The sequence below is a fragment of the Aricia agestis genome, chromosome 14, assembly GCF_905147365.1.
Source record: "Aricia agestis chromosome 14, ilAriAges1.1, whole genome shotgun sequence".
Lineage (NCBI taxonomy): Eukaryota > Metazoa > Arthropoda > Insecta > Lepidoptera > Lycaenidae > Aricia > Aricia agestis.
In genome coordinates, this window is record NC_056419.1 from 6169588 (window position 1) to 6188796 (window position 19209).

At 39.3% G+C, this 19209-nt stretch overlaps 1 protein-coding gene across 1 annotated transcript; it reads right to left on the minus strand.

The window, feature by feature from the left end:
* Nucleotides 1-406: 406 nt before the first annotated feature.
* On the minus strand, nucleotides 407-18461 carry LOC121733921. The gene is made up of 3 exons (XM_042124322.1): nucleotides 18452-18461; nucleotides 2584-5053; nucleotides 407-2487 (listed from the first exon to the last, which is right to left on the minus strand). The coding sequence occupies exons 2-3, from the start codon at nucleotides 5018-5020 to the stop codon at nucleotides 407-409; spliced, it is 4518 nt and encodes a 1505-aa protein (XP_041980256.1). The 5' UTR covers nucleotides 5021-5053; nucleotides 18452-18461.
* Between the last annotated feature and the right edge of the window lie 748 nt (nucleotides 18462-19209).

The following is a 19209-nucleotide window of genomic DNA, read 5'->3' on the forward strand; positions in this document are numbered from 1 at the left end:
AGTGCGTGTTTATATATGAAATTTGTACCGTTAGAGCCCGTGGGGTTCTATCGGTTGTTGTCGAACGAATGCAGTCCGTTTATTGAAATATAACATTTTACACATAATATGACATCAAATGGGATTCTTATAAGCTAATACAATGGTAAACAAACATTCTTATAAGATAAATAAACAATAAAATGTGTAAAACAAAGCCATGTAAAAAAGAGACAACAATAGTTCGAGTGCAACTATGCAAGAAAGAGACAGCAATAACAATTGTGTGAAACACACTACATTCCCGTGCGAAAGGGACAGCAATATTATAAAAATGAGACACAAGATAAACATTTTCCAATAGGAATTACTAATATGAAATCTTAAATCTAAGTGTAAACAAAAAGGAGGGAATAAAACTAAGCTATTATTTACAGTCTCCCCCTCGTGCGCAAGCACCGAAACGTTTTATTCCTGGCTGCTTACGAGAATCAGACGAGATATAGCGAAGGATGCTGCGTAGTCCAATTATGTGGTAGCGCTGTCGGAGCTCGTTCATCACGGTTTGGTGATTGCCGTGGTTAAATACTGCGTGCGTGTGATGCACTAACAGTCGGGTAAATTCTTCCTTCGCATGTAGGACAGGCAGATTATATTCTTCCTTAACTCTGCTATCGAGGTATAATATCCCGCTGCGGTCGAGTTTCACAGCAAGTTTGTGAAAGGGGGACCTCTTCGGAGGTCGTTGCCCAGCCTCTATCGTCTTTATATCGTCCGCGAACGAGATGTTCTGACTCCTCTTGATAAGCAGCAATTCTGCTAGTCTGATGTGATCAGGAGAGATTTCCGTATTTACTTTTCTCTTGAGCAATTTGGCTTTAAATGCCTCAGCCGAGAGCAAGACGGTGGCAGCAGCGCGTACCAGGCGCTTATACTTCGAAAACCTTTCAACTTTAGGCAAGTAATCGTTATTTACATGGTCTACACAGACGTGAACCTGCTTAATTATTCTCTCCTCCCCTGAAGGGGGTAAGGGAGCCGCGGTCCGCTTTTCGCACGGCCATGTCGCGGGGTCGTCTAAAATAAAGCTAGGTCCTGTAAACCATCTGTGTGTCGAACTAAAATTCACCGGAATGCCCTTGGTAGCGTCGTCCGCGACGTTGTCGGCGCTCGGCACCCATCGCCAGTCGGCCGGGGTCGTTGTACTTTCGATCTCGGCTAGCCGGTGCGCGACAAACGACTTGAAAGTACGCGGATCGGACCTAATCCAAGCTAATACCGTTTTTGAATCCGACCAGTAATACGACTTTGTAATTTTGTAGTCAGATTCCCGTTTTACTGACTCTGCCAAGCGGGAACCAAGAACCGCGGCTTGCAACTCTAATCGCGGTATCGAAATTGGTTTCAACGGCGCTACTTTCGCCTTTCCCGTAACTAATCTAGCCGTCTTTGTGTTATTATTCATGCTAACGAAATAAACTGCGGCCGAATAAACTTTTTCGCTAGCATCGCAAAATATGTGTAACTCCCCCTCGCCAGAGGGCGGGGCAGGTACGTATCTTTCTATTTCGAAAGTCCTCAGCAAGTTTAAATTATTAATAAACGACATCCACGTAATGTGGTGTTCCTTAGTTATAGGATCGTCCCAACCTACGCCACTACGCCATATTTCCTGAATGAGGCACTTACCTACCATAGTTACCGGCGAAACTAATCCTAACGGGTCGAAAACCGACATGACGGCGCAAGTGACTTGCCTCTTGGTGGGTAAAATTTCCCCTGAAATTACACTAGATGGCGTGTTTCTGAGGTTCACGTTAAATCCTAGAGTGTCGCGAGCGTGGTTCCAAATGAGACCTAAAGTCCTCTCTGTATCGCTTTTTCCTAAAGTCGTCGCGCCGCTAATTCGCTTATCGGAAACGTCTTTTATTACCTCGGGCACATTCGACGCCCAACCGCGTAACTCGAACGAAGCGCCTAAGTTAATCCTATACATGGCATTGACCGCTTGCCTGGCTTCGTCCGCGTCGTCGAATGAGTCTAAGTAATCGTCCATATAAAAGTTCCGTTCCGCAGCTTTAGCTACCTTCGGGTACTCTGAACTAAAGTTTTGCGCGTTTTTATTTTTAACATGAATGGCCACGCACGGCGATGAGGCCGCCCCAAAAATAAGCGAGGTCATACGGTATTCTCGCGGGGGGATGTTTCTATCGTCGCCTCGCCACAGAAAACGAAGGCTGTCGCGATCCGACTCAATCACTTTTATTTGTAAGAACATCTCTTTGATGTCCGCTACTACTGCTATTTTTCCTTCGCGGAACCTAACTAAAACGCCGAAAAGCGACTGCAATAAGTCGGGCCCGGTTAGTAGCGCATCATTCAAGCATTTTCCCCCACATTTAGCCGCAGCGTCAAAAACCAGTCGCACCTTACCTTTTTGGGGATGAACCACTGAAAAATGAGGTAAGTACCAGGTGCGAGGTGATGTGGCTGGGGTGCTCACTAGTTCTGCGTAACCCGAACTTAGCAAGTTATTTACTTGTTTTGAATACTCTATTTTTAAGTTTAAGTTTTTATCTAATTTGTTCTCTAGATTGTACAGACGGCTTAGGGCTTGTTTCTTATTGTCCGGCATTACTTCATTGTCGGTTTTCCACAATAAGCCTGACTCATACCGATCGCAATCGTTCATTTTATTGCAAGTTCTATTTAAAACAGTTAACGCGCGCTCGTCCGGATCCGCTTTAGGTTTACGCGGCTCTATACCTAACGACTCTATGCTAAAATAATTCCTTATCAATTCTAACGCGGGATCCTCTGACTGCGACGTTCTTACGTGACTTATGAACTGAATATTATTTAAATTACGCGAGCTTGCGTCCTGCCCGTGCAGGACCCATCCTAATTTAGTTAACGACGCCACTGGCTGACCCTTATTTCCGATACGTAATTGTCGAGACGTAATTAAGTGCCAGTTATCTTGGCCGATAAGTATCGTAGGCTTAGCCTGCTCGTAACACAGTTCGTCTTCTAATTCCGCTAGGTGGCTGCACTGTCTAACTAGGTCCTTGCTTACGGACTGCGGCGTAAGGTTCAAATTACTAATTGTGCTCGCGTTCATTTTTTCTAGATTTCGACTACACGCGCCGCGGATTGTTAGCGATATGTTGCACGATTCGGGGTCGTCAATTTGGTTACCGCCTACCCCTTCCAACTTAAGTAGCTGGCTGCGACCCCTGGGTGCTACACTGTCCGCTACCGTACGCTCAACTAGGGTCAATGTAGAGCCCTCGTCCAGCAAGGCGTATGTAGCGGTGGTGCCCACTGGGCCACTTATCTCAACCGGCACTACTTTGAGGTAGGTGTTTGACGCACGAACGTGATTTATTGAGCTAACATTGCCGCTTGCGGGCGGCGCTGCACTGCCGCTGCCGTGTAATAGCTTATTATGAGACGCTTCGCAACCGTTTATACCGCACGGAATATATTTACATCTGAAAGTTCGCCCGTGCGAGTTATTTAGACATCTAAAGCAAAGTTTACTATTTTTAGCTGCGTCCCATCTTTCCGATACGCTAAGTTTAATAAAATCTGCACAATTAATAGTCGTATGGGAGCCTGAACATACGGGACAATTATTTCTATTGGACGAGTTTGACGGCGCTTCCGTCGCGGAGCGTGGCGCCTCTGTCGCGGGGCGCGGCGTGCGATGCTTCGGCCTGAATGGTTCGGCCTTTTTAGCTGAGGGTTTGAACGCGGCTGCTACGGTATTACGCGGCTCGTACGTGACTTCGCAATCTGATCTATCACAGGAACTATCGCTATCATAACGCGTCGATCTATGAGTCCGTGTGCGAGTCGTGTTTACCGCGCGAGGTTTCATCTTGCCTCTCCTTTCCTCCCTAGCTGTTTCGTATGCGAACATCGCGCCGCACTGATCCGCCATAGTATTTAAAAATCTAGCCATTAATTCGAGCTCCGGTGCTCCGGGTCGTTCAGATTTGAACTCGTACCACTTATATTTTAAAATAATATTTAACTTGTCGACTATTCGACCCACTAACTCGGGAGAATACAAATATTGTGGCTGGTTAAGTGACTTTATGGCCGCTACCGTGTTTGATATTTTACTCGCGAAACTACTAACATTGCGCCCGTCTTCCGTCATACGGGGTAAACGTTTTATGTTTTCGATTTCGGAGAGAATAAGTAGTTCTGGCCTGCCGTATCGCCGTTCTAGCGTATCTATTATTTCGTACGGGTCCGATACTGTGTACAGCAAAGCTCTAACTGTTTCGCGGGCCGCGCCTCTTAATGCTTTTCTTAACCTAGCTACATTTTGAATGTCCGAGAACATATCCGCGGTGTCATTAAAAACGGATTTAAAAGCCATCCACTCCGTAATTGTTCCGTCGAAGTGGGGCAACTCATGAATGAATTTAGGCGCCGCTTCCGACCTACTCGAATTGACCGCTTGAACTATCGCGTTGGCTAGCAATGTCATGTCGCTAAGCGACGTGTTACCGGCGCGCGGTTCGATGTTTTCAGTCGGACGCGGGTCTCGTCCCGGGTTTTGAGCGCTTGTTGACGGCCTAACACATTGCTCCGAGATCCAGCCTTCAACTCGGGTTTTATTCGATCTGGGTGGCTGGTCCGCGTCGGTGGATTCTCCTAGCTCTATCCTAGCTATTTCCAGCCGACTCATGGCAGCTGCGGACGCCGCCCTAGCCCGTGCTAGTTCGGAGTTGTGATACTCTAATTCGGCCTGCAACGCGGATAATTTGCTGCTTGCTCTGTCCCCGGGGACGTTAACTATAGTGCCCGGCGCACTTCCTACATTTTCGACTACGTTGTCGATTTGTGCGGGTACTGAATTTAGTTTGGCCCTAGCGTCGGTACGCGTGCTGCTCTCCGTCGTGTCTTCAACGCCGGTGCCTCTGCTCCATGTGTTGGTCTCGTGGGTCGTGGTCTGCCCTGACGATGGCGTCTCTTCCCGCGAGGGCGTGGACTTGCCCGAGCGCAACACACGCGCGTTCTCCATTGCGCACGAGGGGCCCTAACCTTAAAACTAACACTTTTCACTTTCACTTCACTTAATGTCTTTACCTAAGTATACGTAACGCGACCTACCAAGCCTACTACTAACAGCCCGGTCAGCTTGCTACCGCGGTGATGCCGAACCGGGAATAGGAATGCAGGGAATAGGAAGGTAGGAACCTCCCGGTAGAGGGCGCGGGCGCTCACGGGTGCATCAGAGTGCGGGAGGAATGTCCGCACCCGTCGTTGCGTGCCAACTTGTGGCCCCAGAGCGTTACCGTACCGTGCCGGCGGGGTCTGACTGTTCACCTGGGTAGGTGTGTGGAGGCGTCAGGTCATCCACAATGCTTCCGTGCGCTCTGCAGGGGCCGTTTAACACCGCTAGGTGGCCACGCACGTTAATGAGGATTGCTTCCAAGTAATTGGTAGAGGTAAGCAAAGCCAACCACCAACACTCGCGCGTACTTGTTTCTTTCTTCTTTCTTCAGAAGGTAGACTCTCCTGTGTTTTCTCTCTTCAATCTTCTCTCTTCTCCGGGACTGGGCTGCCGTCTTCAGGGCGAGCTTCTCTCTTCTCCAGGGCTGGCTGCAATCTTCAGGGCGAGCTTCTTTCTTCACGAGCTGACGCAGTGATCCGGCTCGAAGGACCAGTTGTTGGCGACACGACAAACTCGGCGGGGCCGTGGTCGCCTGGTGGCAGAGCAGTGGACTGTATCTTGAAGGGTGAAGGATGCCGGATGGAAGATTCCTGGAGAAGGAGGTGCAGGAGACGAGAAGGAAACACAGGAGTGAACTTGGTACTGCTTGGAGCGGAGTGTGGTGGTGGAGCAGGGCTTACGCATGCATCTGCTTGGCTTGTCGGAAGTGAATGTGTATGCACCGAGAAAGTGCGTGTTTATATATGAAATTTGTACCGTTAGAGCCCGTGGGGTTCTATCGGTTGTTGTCGAACGAATGCAGTCCGTTTATTGAAATATAACATTTTACACATAATATGACATCAAATGGGATTCTTATAAGCTAATACAATGGTAAACAAACATTCTTATAAGATAAATAAACAATAAAATGTGTAAAACAAAGCCATGTAAAAAAGAGACAACAATAGTTCGAGTGCAACTATGCAAGAAAGAGACAGCAATAACAATTGTGTGAAACACACTACATTCCCGTGCGAAAGGGACAGCAATATTATAAAAATGAGACACAAGATAAACATTTTCCAATAGGAATTACTAATATGAAATCTTAAATCTAAGTGTAAACAAAAAGGAGGGAATAAAACTAAGCTATTATTTACAGTGTGTATATTGTATCCATATACAACCATGTGAGTTGTGACATTGGTGACCCTGACATGGTAGTGATGATGATGATGATGATGATGATGATGAATGTAATTTGCATAGTAGCATATGCTTTCAGTTCTTAAAACAACGCCTAAACCCCCAAATTTGTATCTATAAGGAATCCGGAGTTCTCTTAGTATCTTCGGAACCATGGTATACCTTGGTGCAAAATCTTACGTTTTGGTAGCATATGCTGAGGATGCTTCTCATAAAACTAAAATCACCATATGTTTCCATATAAATTTTGAGGAGTTCCCTCGATTACTCATGGATCCCATCATCAGATCACCACTTTTGTGAAAATGGTACCAAATTGGAGTAAAACCTAATATAACAAAACAAAAATTTTTAAAATCGGTTCACAAACGGCGGAGTAGTGGTCGAACATGCAAAAAAAAAAAAAAAATATCCACAGCCGAATATATAACCTCCTCGTTTTTTGGAAGTCGCTTATCAAACAAATATAACAGTACCTGAACTTTGTAGACATTTTACAAAAAATAAATTTCTGAACGCACACATATACGTGGGAGAGCCATGCTTCGGCACGAATGGGCCGGCTCTACCGGAGAAATACCACGTCCTCACAGAAAACCGGCGTGAAACAGCGCTTGCGCTGTGTTTCGCCGAGTGAGTGAGTTTACCGGAGGCCCAATTCCCTACCCTATTCCTTTCCCTACCCTCCCTTATTCCGTTCCCTTTCCATCCCTACCTTCCCCTATTACCCTATTCCCTCTTAAAAGGCCGGCAACGCACTTGCAGCTCTTCTGATGCTGCGAGTGTCCATGGGCGACGGAAGTGGCTTTCCATCAGGTGACCCGTTTGCTCGTTTGCCCCCTTATTTCATAAAAAAAAAAAAACATGATGTCTTCAGAAAAAAATAAAGTTGTTGCTTAAAGGTCTCAGCAAGTAGGCCATAAGCTCCAAAAAAAAAGTTGTTACACTATTTGACAGGATTGGACAACAAATGTTTGACATGTAATAAACAAATCAGCATCTATTGAAATGATTAAGTATTCATTACACATATCGAGTTTTCATTGTTTTTAAGATGTATTCTGCTATTCGGGACGGAAACAAATCCAACAAATCAAAATCCATGGCAATCGGTCCAGCCGTTCTCGAGTTATAAGTGTTGTAACAAACACGACTTTCTTTTATATATATATATATATATATATATATATATATAAAAGAAAGTCGTATATATATATATATATATATATAGTGACATTGATAATTGGAACGAAGTTCCTTATCGCGCGTTCGGCGTAAAGGCTACATAGGCTAGGCAGAACGATATTTGACCTCGAAACTTTTTTATTAGTAGTTGCATGGTAAGGGCAGAGGGCGTTGATAGTTTTCCTGTGCGTCAACTAGATGGCGTTTTTTTAAATATTTTTTTGAGATTATGTATACAGGTTTTTTGAACACAAGAAATAATTTCGTTCTATTCGGGTGTCCCTTGACACCTCACAATTTTTTTTATTTCAATCTTTCGCGATTAATATCTACGTGACATTCAAAATATGGAGTAGAATGTACAGATACTTTCTCACTCAGATCAAAATTTACTAGAACTGTCATAAATAGATATATATATATATATATATATATATATATATATATATATATATATATATATATATATATATATATATATATATATATATATATATATATATGAGGTCAAATATCGTTCTGCCTAACCTAGCCTTTACGCCGAACGCGCGATAAGGAACTTCGTTTCAATTATCAATGGCACTCGTAAGTTTATAAGGTTCATTTTGTTATGACGCTTATTCATTTTGATCTTCGAATTTATTTGATACGATCCCATGAATTAAAACACAGCATTCTTCAACTTCCATTATTATTTACGGTTTTCCTTCCAACACCCTCTCATATTTTAAACACTATATCCAGCATTTAAAAAGACGTTTGTCTGATTGCGGTGTTGACGTTTCTGACGTAAACGAGGTGACCAATACGAGTGTCAGCTAGCGCGGTGTCAGTTGTGTCGTGACACATGTACAGCTGATAGAAAAGTGTTGCTTCTCAGAAACAACATTACATCAAAAACGTTTGAATAAGCTAGCTAAGTTAAGTTGTTTCATGAATGAAAGTGGATTTAGATGAAGCAAATATCTTCGTAATTTTGAAATTTTTAAGATATATATCCCTATTTCTAAAATCGAAATGTATTCCAAAATTAGCTTGTCTCGTGGGAACCGTACCTTTTTTAATGATACAAACTATTCTATGTCCCTCATCAGAGTTCTCAAATTTCACTTACTAATCAAAATTGGTTTGAGACGTGAACACGAAACAGTCTGGCAGACAGACTATTTCACATGTAATATTAATTGTGAATTTATATGCTAATTTAACTTTATTAACAGCATGACACAGGTTCATTAATATGCATAAGTCAAGGCTAAAGATCGCTGACGTAAGCATAATATGCTGTGCTCGCGAAACTTTTAAACTAAAACATGAACCACATATTATACATGGCGTTCGGAAATTTCTTACTTTAAAGTTAAGAAGTTTGTTAGACATTACCCCGATTGTATTTTAATCCCACGTTAATACAGCTTTGTACCAGTCCGGATGATATACAGAAAAAAATAGTATTATCGTGAACGTACCAAACAACACATTTTTGTAGTTTTGACCAATCAATGCGCGTTGAGTGTTGACATATTCTAAATACCATTTTGTAATTTTATCTGAGACATGACATATTAACTGAGACTTCAAAAGTAACCGGATGTCATGGAAGCTATTTTGATGGAAATGGAAGCTGTATAATTTATGTTGGATTAAAATAGTAGATACTGGGTATACGTCTTTGATTAAGATTTTTAGGCTAGCTGAATTTTAGAAAATCTATTAGGTTCGTGAAATTTTAATACAGTACACCTTAAAAGTGCCTAAAACTGGAATATCACTGACTAAAAATGTAACTCTTATAAAGACAATGAGATTCTCAAAAGTAAACTTCCAAGAAGCTCTAAGATTTCAACAAATTTTAAGGAACACCATGTGTTAAATGAGGCTAAAATATACATAGACTAAATGCTAAAATATTTGGAAGCTGCTGTATTACTAATATTTGTCAGTAATTAGTTGCTTACAGATCTTAGATTTAGAAGCTAAATAGTTAAGGAGGCACTAAGACTAATAAAGAACATCTGGTTTTAATTAATTGACTATTAATTAATATGGCTTGATTACCATAAATAATAAAAAATAATGATTTGCGAATACATCGTTTATATGCAAAAGTAATTAGGAAACAGATTAATTTAATTAGAACATAAGTCTTGTACAACAAGGATATAGAAAGCTTTTATAGCCGATCCTCAAGATTATAATATTATGTAGTGACTTATAATAATTATTATCATAGAATACATAATTACAGAAAACACTTTTTAGAATCTTTATTGCACCGAAAAAAATGCATATTTGATGCAACATTTGATAGAAAAGGTCACATGACGGGAATGCCATAATATCTTCGGATAAAAATCCCTAAATAAAATAGATAAAAGAACCCATTTATTGCATCTAGCATACTAAGTCTTTTTCTACATTTAGATTAAAATGTATTGGAATGAACGACAAACGAAATAATACGCATTTAAAGTTTTTATTTTAGAAATCGCTTAAGTATAGAGATTGAAAGATTTTTAGCTATTCCGGAACCGGATATAAGCCAAACCAAACTAATAAGAAAATCTGAAAGACTAACAGATGCACAAAGGAACTAAAAAATCAAGACGATTTTGATGTTTCAAACATGTTATCATAAAGGTTAAATCGGATCAAAAATCGCATGCCATATGGCGTCATCTTCAAATTAGAGCCTTGTTTGTTCTGACCGTAATTAGGGGTCTGCTCAAAGCCTGCTCAAATTAAAAAGGGAAGGCGCCCAGCCAAACAATTCCGGTACAAAATATTTTTACTTCCACCTCCTTATTATACATGTCTTTCTTACGTTGTGATTGGAAATGTATGGATAAACAGAAGAAAAGAAGGAAAACAATGAAATAGTTCTTTTATTATAATATTATTATTTTATTCTGGTTTGTGATCAATGATCATCAATAATAATAATTACTAATTAATATTAATCATGCACACATTTTAATATTTTTAAATATTAGGTTTGTCTATTTATTGCAATGATATTCTATGTTACTAACGTAACTAGATTGGAAGTTTACGGTAGCAACGCGTTGCCACTTCGAAGATGCCTGCAGGCATATCTCACATACATAATGACATAACGAATATAATATGACTTGACATTGTCTTTTGAACAAAAAAGTGGTTACGAATTTCTGAGAATCTTTTGTAAGACATTGCTACTCTAGTATTTAAGAAACTCATTGATTTATTGGCTTCAGTGAATTATAATTTTTTAAATGTTTTATGATTCAAGTATAAGTTCTGTCACCTATCTGTTAGATGACGTCAAAAAAGTCCCAAAGCATGATGGACTAATGCACGACTATGAAAAATATTCCTTAGTAGGGATTATCAATTTTATACAGGAGACAAAAGAAGTAACTATACAGACAAAATACGTGGGAGAGCCATGCTTCGGCACGAATGGGCCGGCTCGACTGGAGAAATACCACGTTCTCACAGAAAACCGGCGTGAAACAGTGTTTCGCCGAGTGAGTGAGTTTACCGGAGGCCCAATTCCCTTCCCTTCCCATCCCTACCCTCCCCTATTACCCTATTCCCTCTTAAAAGGCCGGCAACGCACCTGCAGCTCTTCTGATGCTGCGAGTGTCCATGGGCGACGGAAGTTGCTTTCCATCAGGTGACCCGTTTGCTCGTTTGTCCCCTTCTTTCATAAAAAAAAAGCCTATAGATAAGTCAAATATGAAAACCTAATTTAATAATGAAACGTCCACACTATGTCTATCGTTTTAAAATTTGTGGTTCCATAATATTCGTAAGCATCGTTACCCGAGGCGCGTCGGGCCGCCATTATGTAATTATGTGTTAGGAGATCTGTTTTTATCACGTCCACCCTTGTCTAGCCGATAATTCGTGCCCTCGTTTTGGCGGCAAATTCATATCATTACGTTCGACGTTTGAAAATATCGCCATATGCTAGGTTTTATGATCTTAGAGCAATTGTCGGGCGTTGAAATAATTTATAAGACTAGTTATTCAACTGAATTACTAGTCGGGTAAGTAACTAGTTTATAAAGGTGTTTGTCGTTGATACTTAAAATAAGTTGGTTATATTGTCTTTGTTGAAGAAATTATAGAAAAGAAAGAGATTCTAAGATGTTTGGGTCACTTTGAAATAATAGAAAAAATCAAAATGCTAATAATAAAAGCATGAAACTGTTTCCAACATTTTTCTTGTTACTTCTATCCTCTAAATAGGTATTTATCATTTCTATAGTAAATAAGAAGGTAATAGAGGAGACTCATTGTTTACTGCAGTTTAATATGACATTATGTCGAGTATATGGCATAATTTTGCCAATATTATGAACAAACATATAAAAAACTCGACATCAAACTTTGCATAACTTTGCAAATCACCATATTCGTGTATTTCGGATAAGTAAAATGGTGATGGCATATGTTGTGAACAATAGGGTCAATAACATCTCGTCATACGCCTGCACTGACCCAAGACTTTGGATTGTATAGAGCTGACACAACACACGAAAAGCGTTACACTGCCAGGCGCCACTTAATAATAACAATATATGTACATATATTCCACGCTTGCTAATCCATGATGTCAAATGGGTTTAAAAGCCACTAACATCAACAGAAGGGTATTTTTATAATGAATTGAACCCTGTAGGCTGTACCAATTACTGTCGACAAGAGTAATAAAAATAAAGCGTCCACAGGTTTTCCTGTCTTTAAAAATTATGAAGGTGAATAAGCGAGTTCACTTTAACTTATTCGGGCAGATAATGCAATAACATGAAAATAAAAAAACCTAGCTTACGAAACTTCTGGACGTAAATACACTGTCTGCATATCTAACAGTATGAGCACAGATTACTGAATAATTCCTAGGTGAATAATTTGTAACTTAAGATCTTCTGTTGGCGGTATGTTCTTACTTAACGCATGTGCAGTATAACTATAGCTATAATATTGTCAACTTAAGAAAATTCTTATTGTTACAAGTATTTTAAATACTATGTTTAAATATTTAACACCATGTTGGTAAAGAAAACAATACTCCAATGTAGATCACAAATATCAGCTCTATATAAATCAGCTCTCTAGTCGTTATAATGGCAGGTCCAATCAAAAAATCATTTTTAACAATATAAGTTTCGGACACGGCTGTTGGCTTCACACAAATGACGCTCGATATGTACCTTCATTAAATATTATATACGAACAAGCTCTTTGGACATGCTATAAAATGTAGTATTGAAATAATTTAACAATAGAGAAATGAATATCATAATTCTCTTTGATAGTTCGCACAATTTGTTTTCCGAAGTAGTAAGATAGCTATGTTAAAATTAGTAAAACTGCTAGTCGTTATATTTCGTAGACTGTACATTACTTACAAATACAAGCGTAATAACATTTATGGAATCGCACATCGCACATCAAACATAAAACTTTTAGACTATAACTCGAGCTATAACACATAATATCACAAAAATGTTTTACTTAATGTCCTTCATAATAAAACATGAGATATGAATAAATGAAAGAAACATAATGCTCAAAGAGCAACAAAGATACGGATAAAAGGGAAAAAGTAAAATCAAAATGAAAAACACGGGAAACGCGCTCTTACGACGTAAATTCGTTTCCTTAAAATTATTCATAGAACCTATTTTCTTGAGCCTCACGTGTGTCTACTAAGATTAAGTACCATCAGCAGAATATCTAGAGCAGGCATTCCCAAACAGGTTGCAGGGCATACTTAGACATAAATTACACTGTAAGTCTGGCATGAGTTCAGTCCATCAGTCTGATCCAGACTGATAGGAGAATGATCGTGTAATCGTGTGATTGACGAACTGATAATTATTTTATCTTTTATTATGTACTATCACAGAAGTTGATTCCTAGACAGATAGGGGACTTACGTAGTTTGGTCGTGTTACTATAAAGTTAATATACCTAGCGGAATAGAGAAACAAAGGCCTGAGCAAGAGAGATGTCACTATCAGTAAGACTGCGTGGTAAAAAGAGACGTGTGATACATGACAGCAGCACTCTTTTTTTGACGTCAAGTCGGCACGTGTCGCACGTTGACAATTTAATCTCATAGAAATCATGTTCAATCATGCTTGTGTAATTGTATACGTACACATATTTTTACACACAGATGAAACCAATTTCGGTTACGTTTGACAGCTCGAGATTGTTGCTCTATTCCGCTAGGTATTTTAACTTTATGATTACGACAAACCTAGCTGACAGATCACAATTAAAATTGAATTGACATGTACCCACCAAAATGACGTTGCTCTGTCAACTGCCAAGGAATCAATTTCCCCGATGGTACTTTCCGGTCATCATTCCGGCTTAAGTCTCAGACTTATGGACTGAAGTGATGCCAAACTGACCGTGTAAACGCACTCTGAGGTGCATACTTACAGTAGAAATGTGTCAAAGGGGGCATTTTTTAAAATGAAATAAGGGGGCAAACGAGCAAACGGGTCACCTGATGGAAAGCAACTTCCGTCGCCCATGGACACTCGCAGCATCAGAAGAGCTGCAGGTGCGTTGCCGGCCTTTCAAGAGGAATAGAGGAGGGTAGGGAAGGGAATGGGATTGGGCCTCCGTTAAACTCACTCACTCGGTGAAACACAGCGCAAGCGCTGTTTCACGCCGTTTTCTGTGAGAACGTGGTATTCCTCCGGTCGAGCCGGCCCATTCATGCCGAAGCATGGCTCTCCCACGTATAAATGACATGAAAAGCTTTTTTTTCTCTTAAAATAGCGGTTTTATTCTTACGGTTTATGGTTATCTAAATTATGACTGAAACTGAAGAATAAGCAAGCTTAAGTATGTCATTTGTACTTTAATACTACACATAATATTATATAACTTTAGTTTAAAAAAAAATACAACAAATGGTATAGCATAGGCATCAAAGTAATGCGTATGACGTAATTCGAGTAGAGCGCCGCCTTGAAGAAAAGTTTGAGAAACTCTGATCTAGAACATGATATATTTTTATAGTGAAATGGAGGTATACCTATTTTTTGTTCTAAGATTATATTTATTTATATATAACATTAGGTTAAAGGTTCGCGCTCACTTTGTCGGCGTGTGCCGGGGCAAAATGCGCTATACCACACTATTGTCGGGTCGGGTCGCATCGCATTGACGGATTTTAACGCTCACTGTGCCGGGGCGTGCCGAGGCGGGACGGCGCTCAACGCATTGACGGATTTTGAGCCGAGGCTTACCGGGCCGCATCGCATCACATCCGCGCGCTGCTTGCTATAGCACACTGTTGCCGGGGCGCAGCGGGCCTTGCCGGGGCGCAGCGGGTCTTGTCAGGCCGTGTCGCATTGACTGAAATCCGCCGAGCAAAAATCCGCGCCGATGCGCCCCGGCACAGTGTGCGATGCGCGCATCCGCTTCCATACAAATTGTCGTGGAGGCGGATTTTTGCGATGCGCCCCGGCACGCTGAGCCCCGGCACGGCCCGTCTCAGTGTGCTCACTCCTACAGCCCGCAACTCCATTGCGCAGAGATCTAAATATCGCACGGGAACCGTACATTTTGCTACGATGAAAACTACCTTTTGTCCTTTCCCAGGCTTTAAATTATATCTCCGTTAATAGGCATGATGACAATTTTTTTTGTCTTATCAGTAATTGAAAGACACTTAAAAAATAGAAACATCGTTAAAAGAATGACTCTGATACCTTAAAAATTCACCAAGATATGACAATTCAAATATCTCATAAAAAAGACCTGCCGGAAACGCTCCATACAAAGTGCTACGAAAGTATGACGTCAGTCTTTCGTAGTTTGTACGCATCGGGAGACAACTTTGTTCGACAGGTATATTAAATATTGCGATTATGAAAGTGGTTTCATAACAAAAGTTGCTTTTAATTGCATAAGTTATCGAATTATATACAAATATTAAGAAATTTAATTGAAAAAAAATTCGACTTGAATATCAATACAAATGCTATCAAGATGAAATTTTGGGAACACTTATGTTTTACCGTGATTTCTTTATTTTATTAACAAAATTCGCTAATCTTTGACCTTGTCATCATCCCTATTATACCCATCTTAATCGTGAAACATGTAACATACAATGAGACTACGTGGATAATCACTGTAACTAATTTTAGTTAACTAATTTTAGTTCGTGAAATGTATTTAAGTACTTTGGTTGAGCTACGCAATGCAGAAACAAAATATAGCGCACGAAATTCAAAAGTATTTCCCCGAAATATTTCATAGAGCAAACAACATTTCAAAATCCCCAGCAATTTTCATTTTACTCCGTATTAATTCTGGCGCGGTATTTCAATACAGCCAGCTAGTTACATCTATAGTTATTTCCATCCTACTATCCTACTTCCTACTAATATTATAAAGGCGAAAGTTTGTTTGGATGTATGGATGTGTGGATGTATGGATGTTTGTTACTCTTTCAGGCAAAAACTACTGAACGGATTTTAATGAAACTTTACTATAATATAGCTTTTTTTTTTTTTTTTATGAAATAGGGGGCAAACGAGCAAACGGGTCACCTGATGGAAAGCAACGTCCGTCGCCCATGGACACTCGCAGCATCAGAAGAGCTGCAAGTGCGTTGCCGGCCTTTTAAGAGGGAAATGGGGTAATAGAGGAGTTAAGGAAAGGGAATAGGGGAAGGTAGGGAGGGGAAGGGAATAGGCTAGGGGATTGGGCCTCCGGTAAACTCACTCACTCGGCGAAACACAGCGCAAGCTCTGTTTCACGCCGGCTTTCTGTGAGAACGTGGTATTTCTCCGGTCGAGCCGGCCCATTCGTGCCGAAGCATGGCTCTCCCACGTTTTTATACATCAGAATAACACACAGGCTACAATTTTAACCGACTTTCAAAATGGGGGAGGTGTTATGTTCGTTTTCTTATATTCAACGATTACTCCGCCGTTTGTTAACCGATTTTCAAAATTTTTCTTTGGGTATATAGGGTATCATCCCAATTTGGTATTATATTCACAAAAGTGGTGATCTAATGAAGGATCCATAAGTAATTGAGGGAACTCCTCAAAACTTATAGGGAAACATGTGGTGACTTCGGTTTCGTGAGAAGTATTCTAAGCATATGCTACCAACAAGTAAGATTTTGCACCGAGATAATTATACCTGGTATACCGTGGTTTGGAAGGTGCTGAGAGAACTCCTGATTCTTTATAGATGCAAGTTTGGGAGTTTCGGCGTTGTTTTAAGAACAGAAAGCATATGCTACTATGCAAATTACATTCATCATCATCATCACTACCATATTATACCATTTCATAGTCTTTTAGATCGAGACTCGAGTTTGTCAAGCGATAATTATAAAAAAAAGTGTATTCTCACCTAATATTATAAACCTGAAGAGTATGTTTACTTGAACGCGTCAATCTCAGGAACTACAAGTTCGATTTAAAAACTTATCTCAGTGTTAGATATATCATTTATCGAGTAAGACTATAGGCTATATTATATTATCACGCTAAGACTAATACGACCGAAGAAACTCAGGAAAATGTAGGAAAAACGGGGGAAATATTTTTTATGAAAAAATGTACGGTTTTTGTAAAATTTCTAATTTACGCGGGCGAAGCCGCGCGGGACATCTAGTTTATATACAGCTTCATTTTTGAGCTTATGTTTTAAATAAAGAGTTTAGTACTAACGAAAAATGCTATTAAGCATGCATATGATACATTTCAATGCAAAAATAGAGTTTACTTCATCAGTTTGGAGTATATTTTGGAGCCTTGGAATGGAATCGCTCTCCTCTGTTTCCCTTTTTTTACAGAGGTCTTTTTGATTGATTATCCTGCGTTATAAAAGTTGACCAATCGTGTTAATATGCTATGGGTAATTCAAAGACGAACACATGATGAAAACTGACAATGAACTTTAATTTCTTAGCTCTAAAGCTCATTGCTGAGAAAAATCGATATAGCTACAGCCAAATTATCAAAGCCAAATTATAAAAATTAAGTATTAATGTAGCTATACGAATAAAATATTGTAAAAATAAATTATGAAAATGTAGTTTGGATAAAAGACGATACGACGAAACTGTCTGTTTTGTCCGTCTGTTTTCTGTCTTAACTCCTTACGCCCAAACCACTGAACCGATTTTGCTATAATTTCGTATGGAAGGATGGAGGGAAAGTACTACTTTTTATCTTCGAACTATGAACGAATTTTGGCGCTAAGGAATTATAACGGGCGTCATCTAGTCTCATTTATAGAGATATACTTTTATTACCTGGTACCAAACCTATATTAAACCTCTTATAAGTTTAATAAAAAAACAAGAATAATGTTGACTCAGCAGCGAATAGAAAGGAAGCGTCTTCGATAAGAAAGTCTTATAATAACCAGGATATTGGTTTTGCGATGAGAATATTAAGCGCCTCAGACAATGTAATTATTAGCTCACTCTTGTTTACTGGATCTCTAATTTCTACTGTTTTTATGGAGTTAGTAGCATCTTAAATTCGCCCATGACTATTAACAATGTCGAATGTGAAAAACGACAAATGCCAAAATATGAGAAAAGTCACTTCTGACCTTTTTAACGGGGAACGAGTAATGCTGATTTGTCGGAAGTGCCAGAACCGACATTGTTGCTTGTAGAAAATCGACGATTGCTTGTCGGAAGTGGCATTTACGTCATTGTTAAGTGATAACTATTAATTTAAAAATATGTCGCATGTAGAAATTACCAACAAAAACGACAACAATTTAAAGAAAAAAAATAGTTTTATGGACTTCTGTCAAATAAAACGTAAAAACAATGTACGTATGAAAATACAAAATATTTCTTATGACTTAAATAATTCGGAAAATCAAATTATCATCCGAAATGTAAACTTACTTAAAACATTGAAATTAAAAATTATTACCAACATTATTTTGTTGACTTTTTGATAGCATAGCATAAATTAACTAAACAAAATAAAATATAAAAAAAAATATATTAATTATAAAGCGAAAAAGTTTGTTTTAAATTATAAAGAGAAAAAGTTTTGTTAGTATTGAATAGGCTCAATAACTACTAAAGTAATTTTAAAAATTCTTTTACTTTTGGAAAGCTACATCATTTGCGAAAACACAGGCTATGTATTATTCTGAAAAATATTAGGGATCCTACCGAAAATAGCAAAAATATAACCCAAATTGGTAAAAATTTGCCAAAAATGTAATTATTGGCAACGAAAAATACTGATGAGACATCAAAATAATGTTATACATATTTATAGTACTCATCATTATCTACAAAAAAGCCCAGGGCAGCTTATGTCTATCTTTTATGGTTAACGAATAATAACCATTACTTTCATTAAAAAAATTACTTCAAATCATCTCCTTCTAGCGTGACTTTTTTTGCATATTCGTTATTAATCCTTACCTACATAAATATCAAAATATTAATTGGAATTATGTGAAAAATAGAATTGTCCTTTAAATTATTACCATGAGCCAAATATTATAGTAGTAAGGACAGTTTGAGGAAAGGAAGCTCAAAATAAAGTGCCCGCGCTGACGCGGCAACGGCGGCGGCTACCACGAATGTGTAATGGATTAAATTAAGAAATTAAAAAAAAACCCCGCCAAACAACTTTAAAAAG

Bases quoted from the DNA above. Each gene is read 5' to 3' on its own strand.
- LOC121733921 (XM_042124322.1), bottom strand. From the start codon at position 5,020: ATGGAGAACGCGCGTGTGTTGCGCTCGGGCAAGTCCACGCCCTCGCGG. The intron at 2,488-2,583 runs GTCTGTACAATC...CGGGTTACGCAG, and splicing joins TAAGAAACAAGCCCTAAGCC to AACTAGTGAGCACCCCAGCC.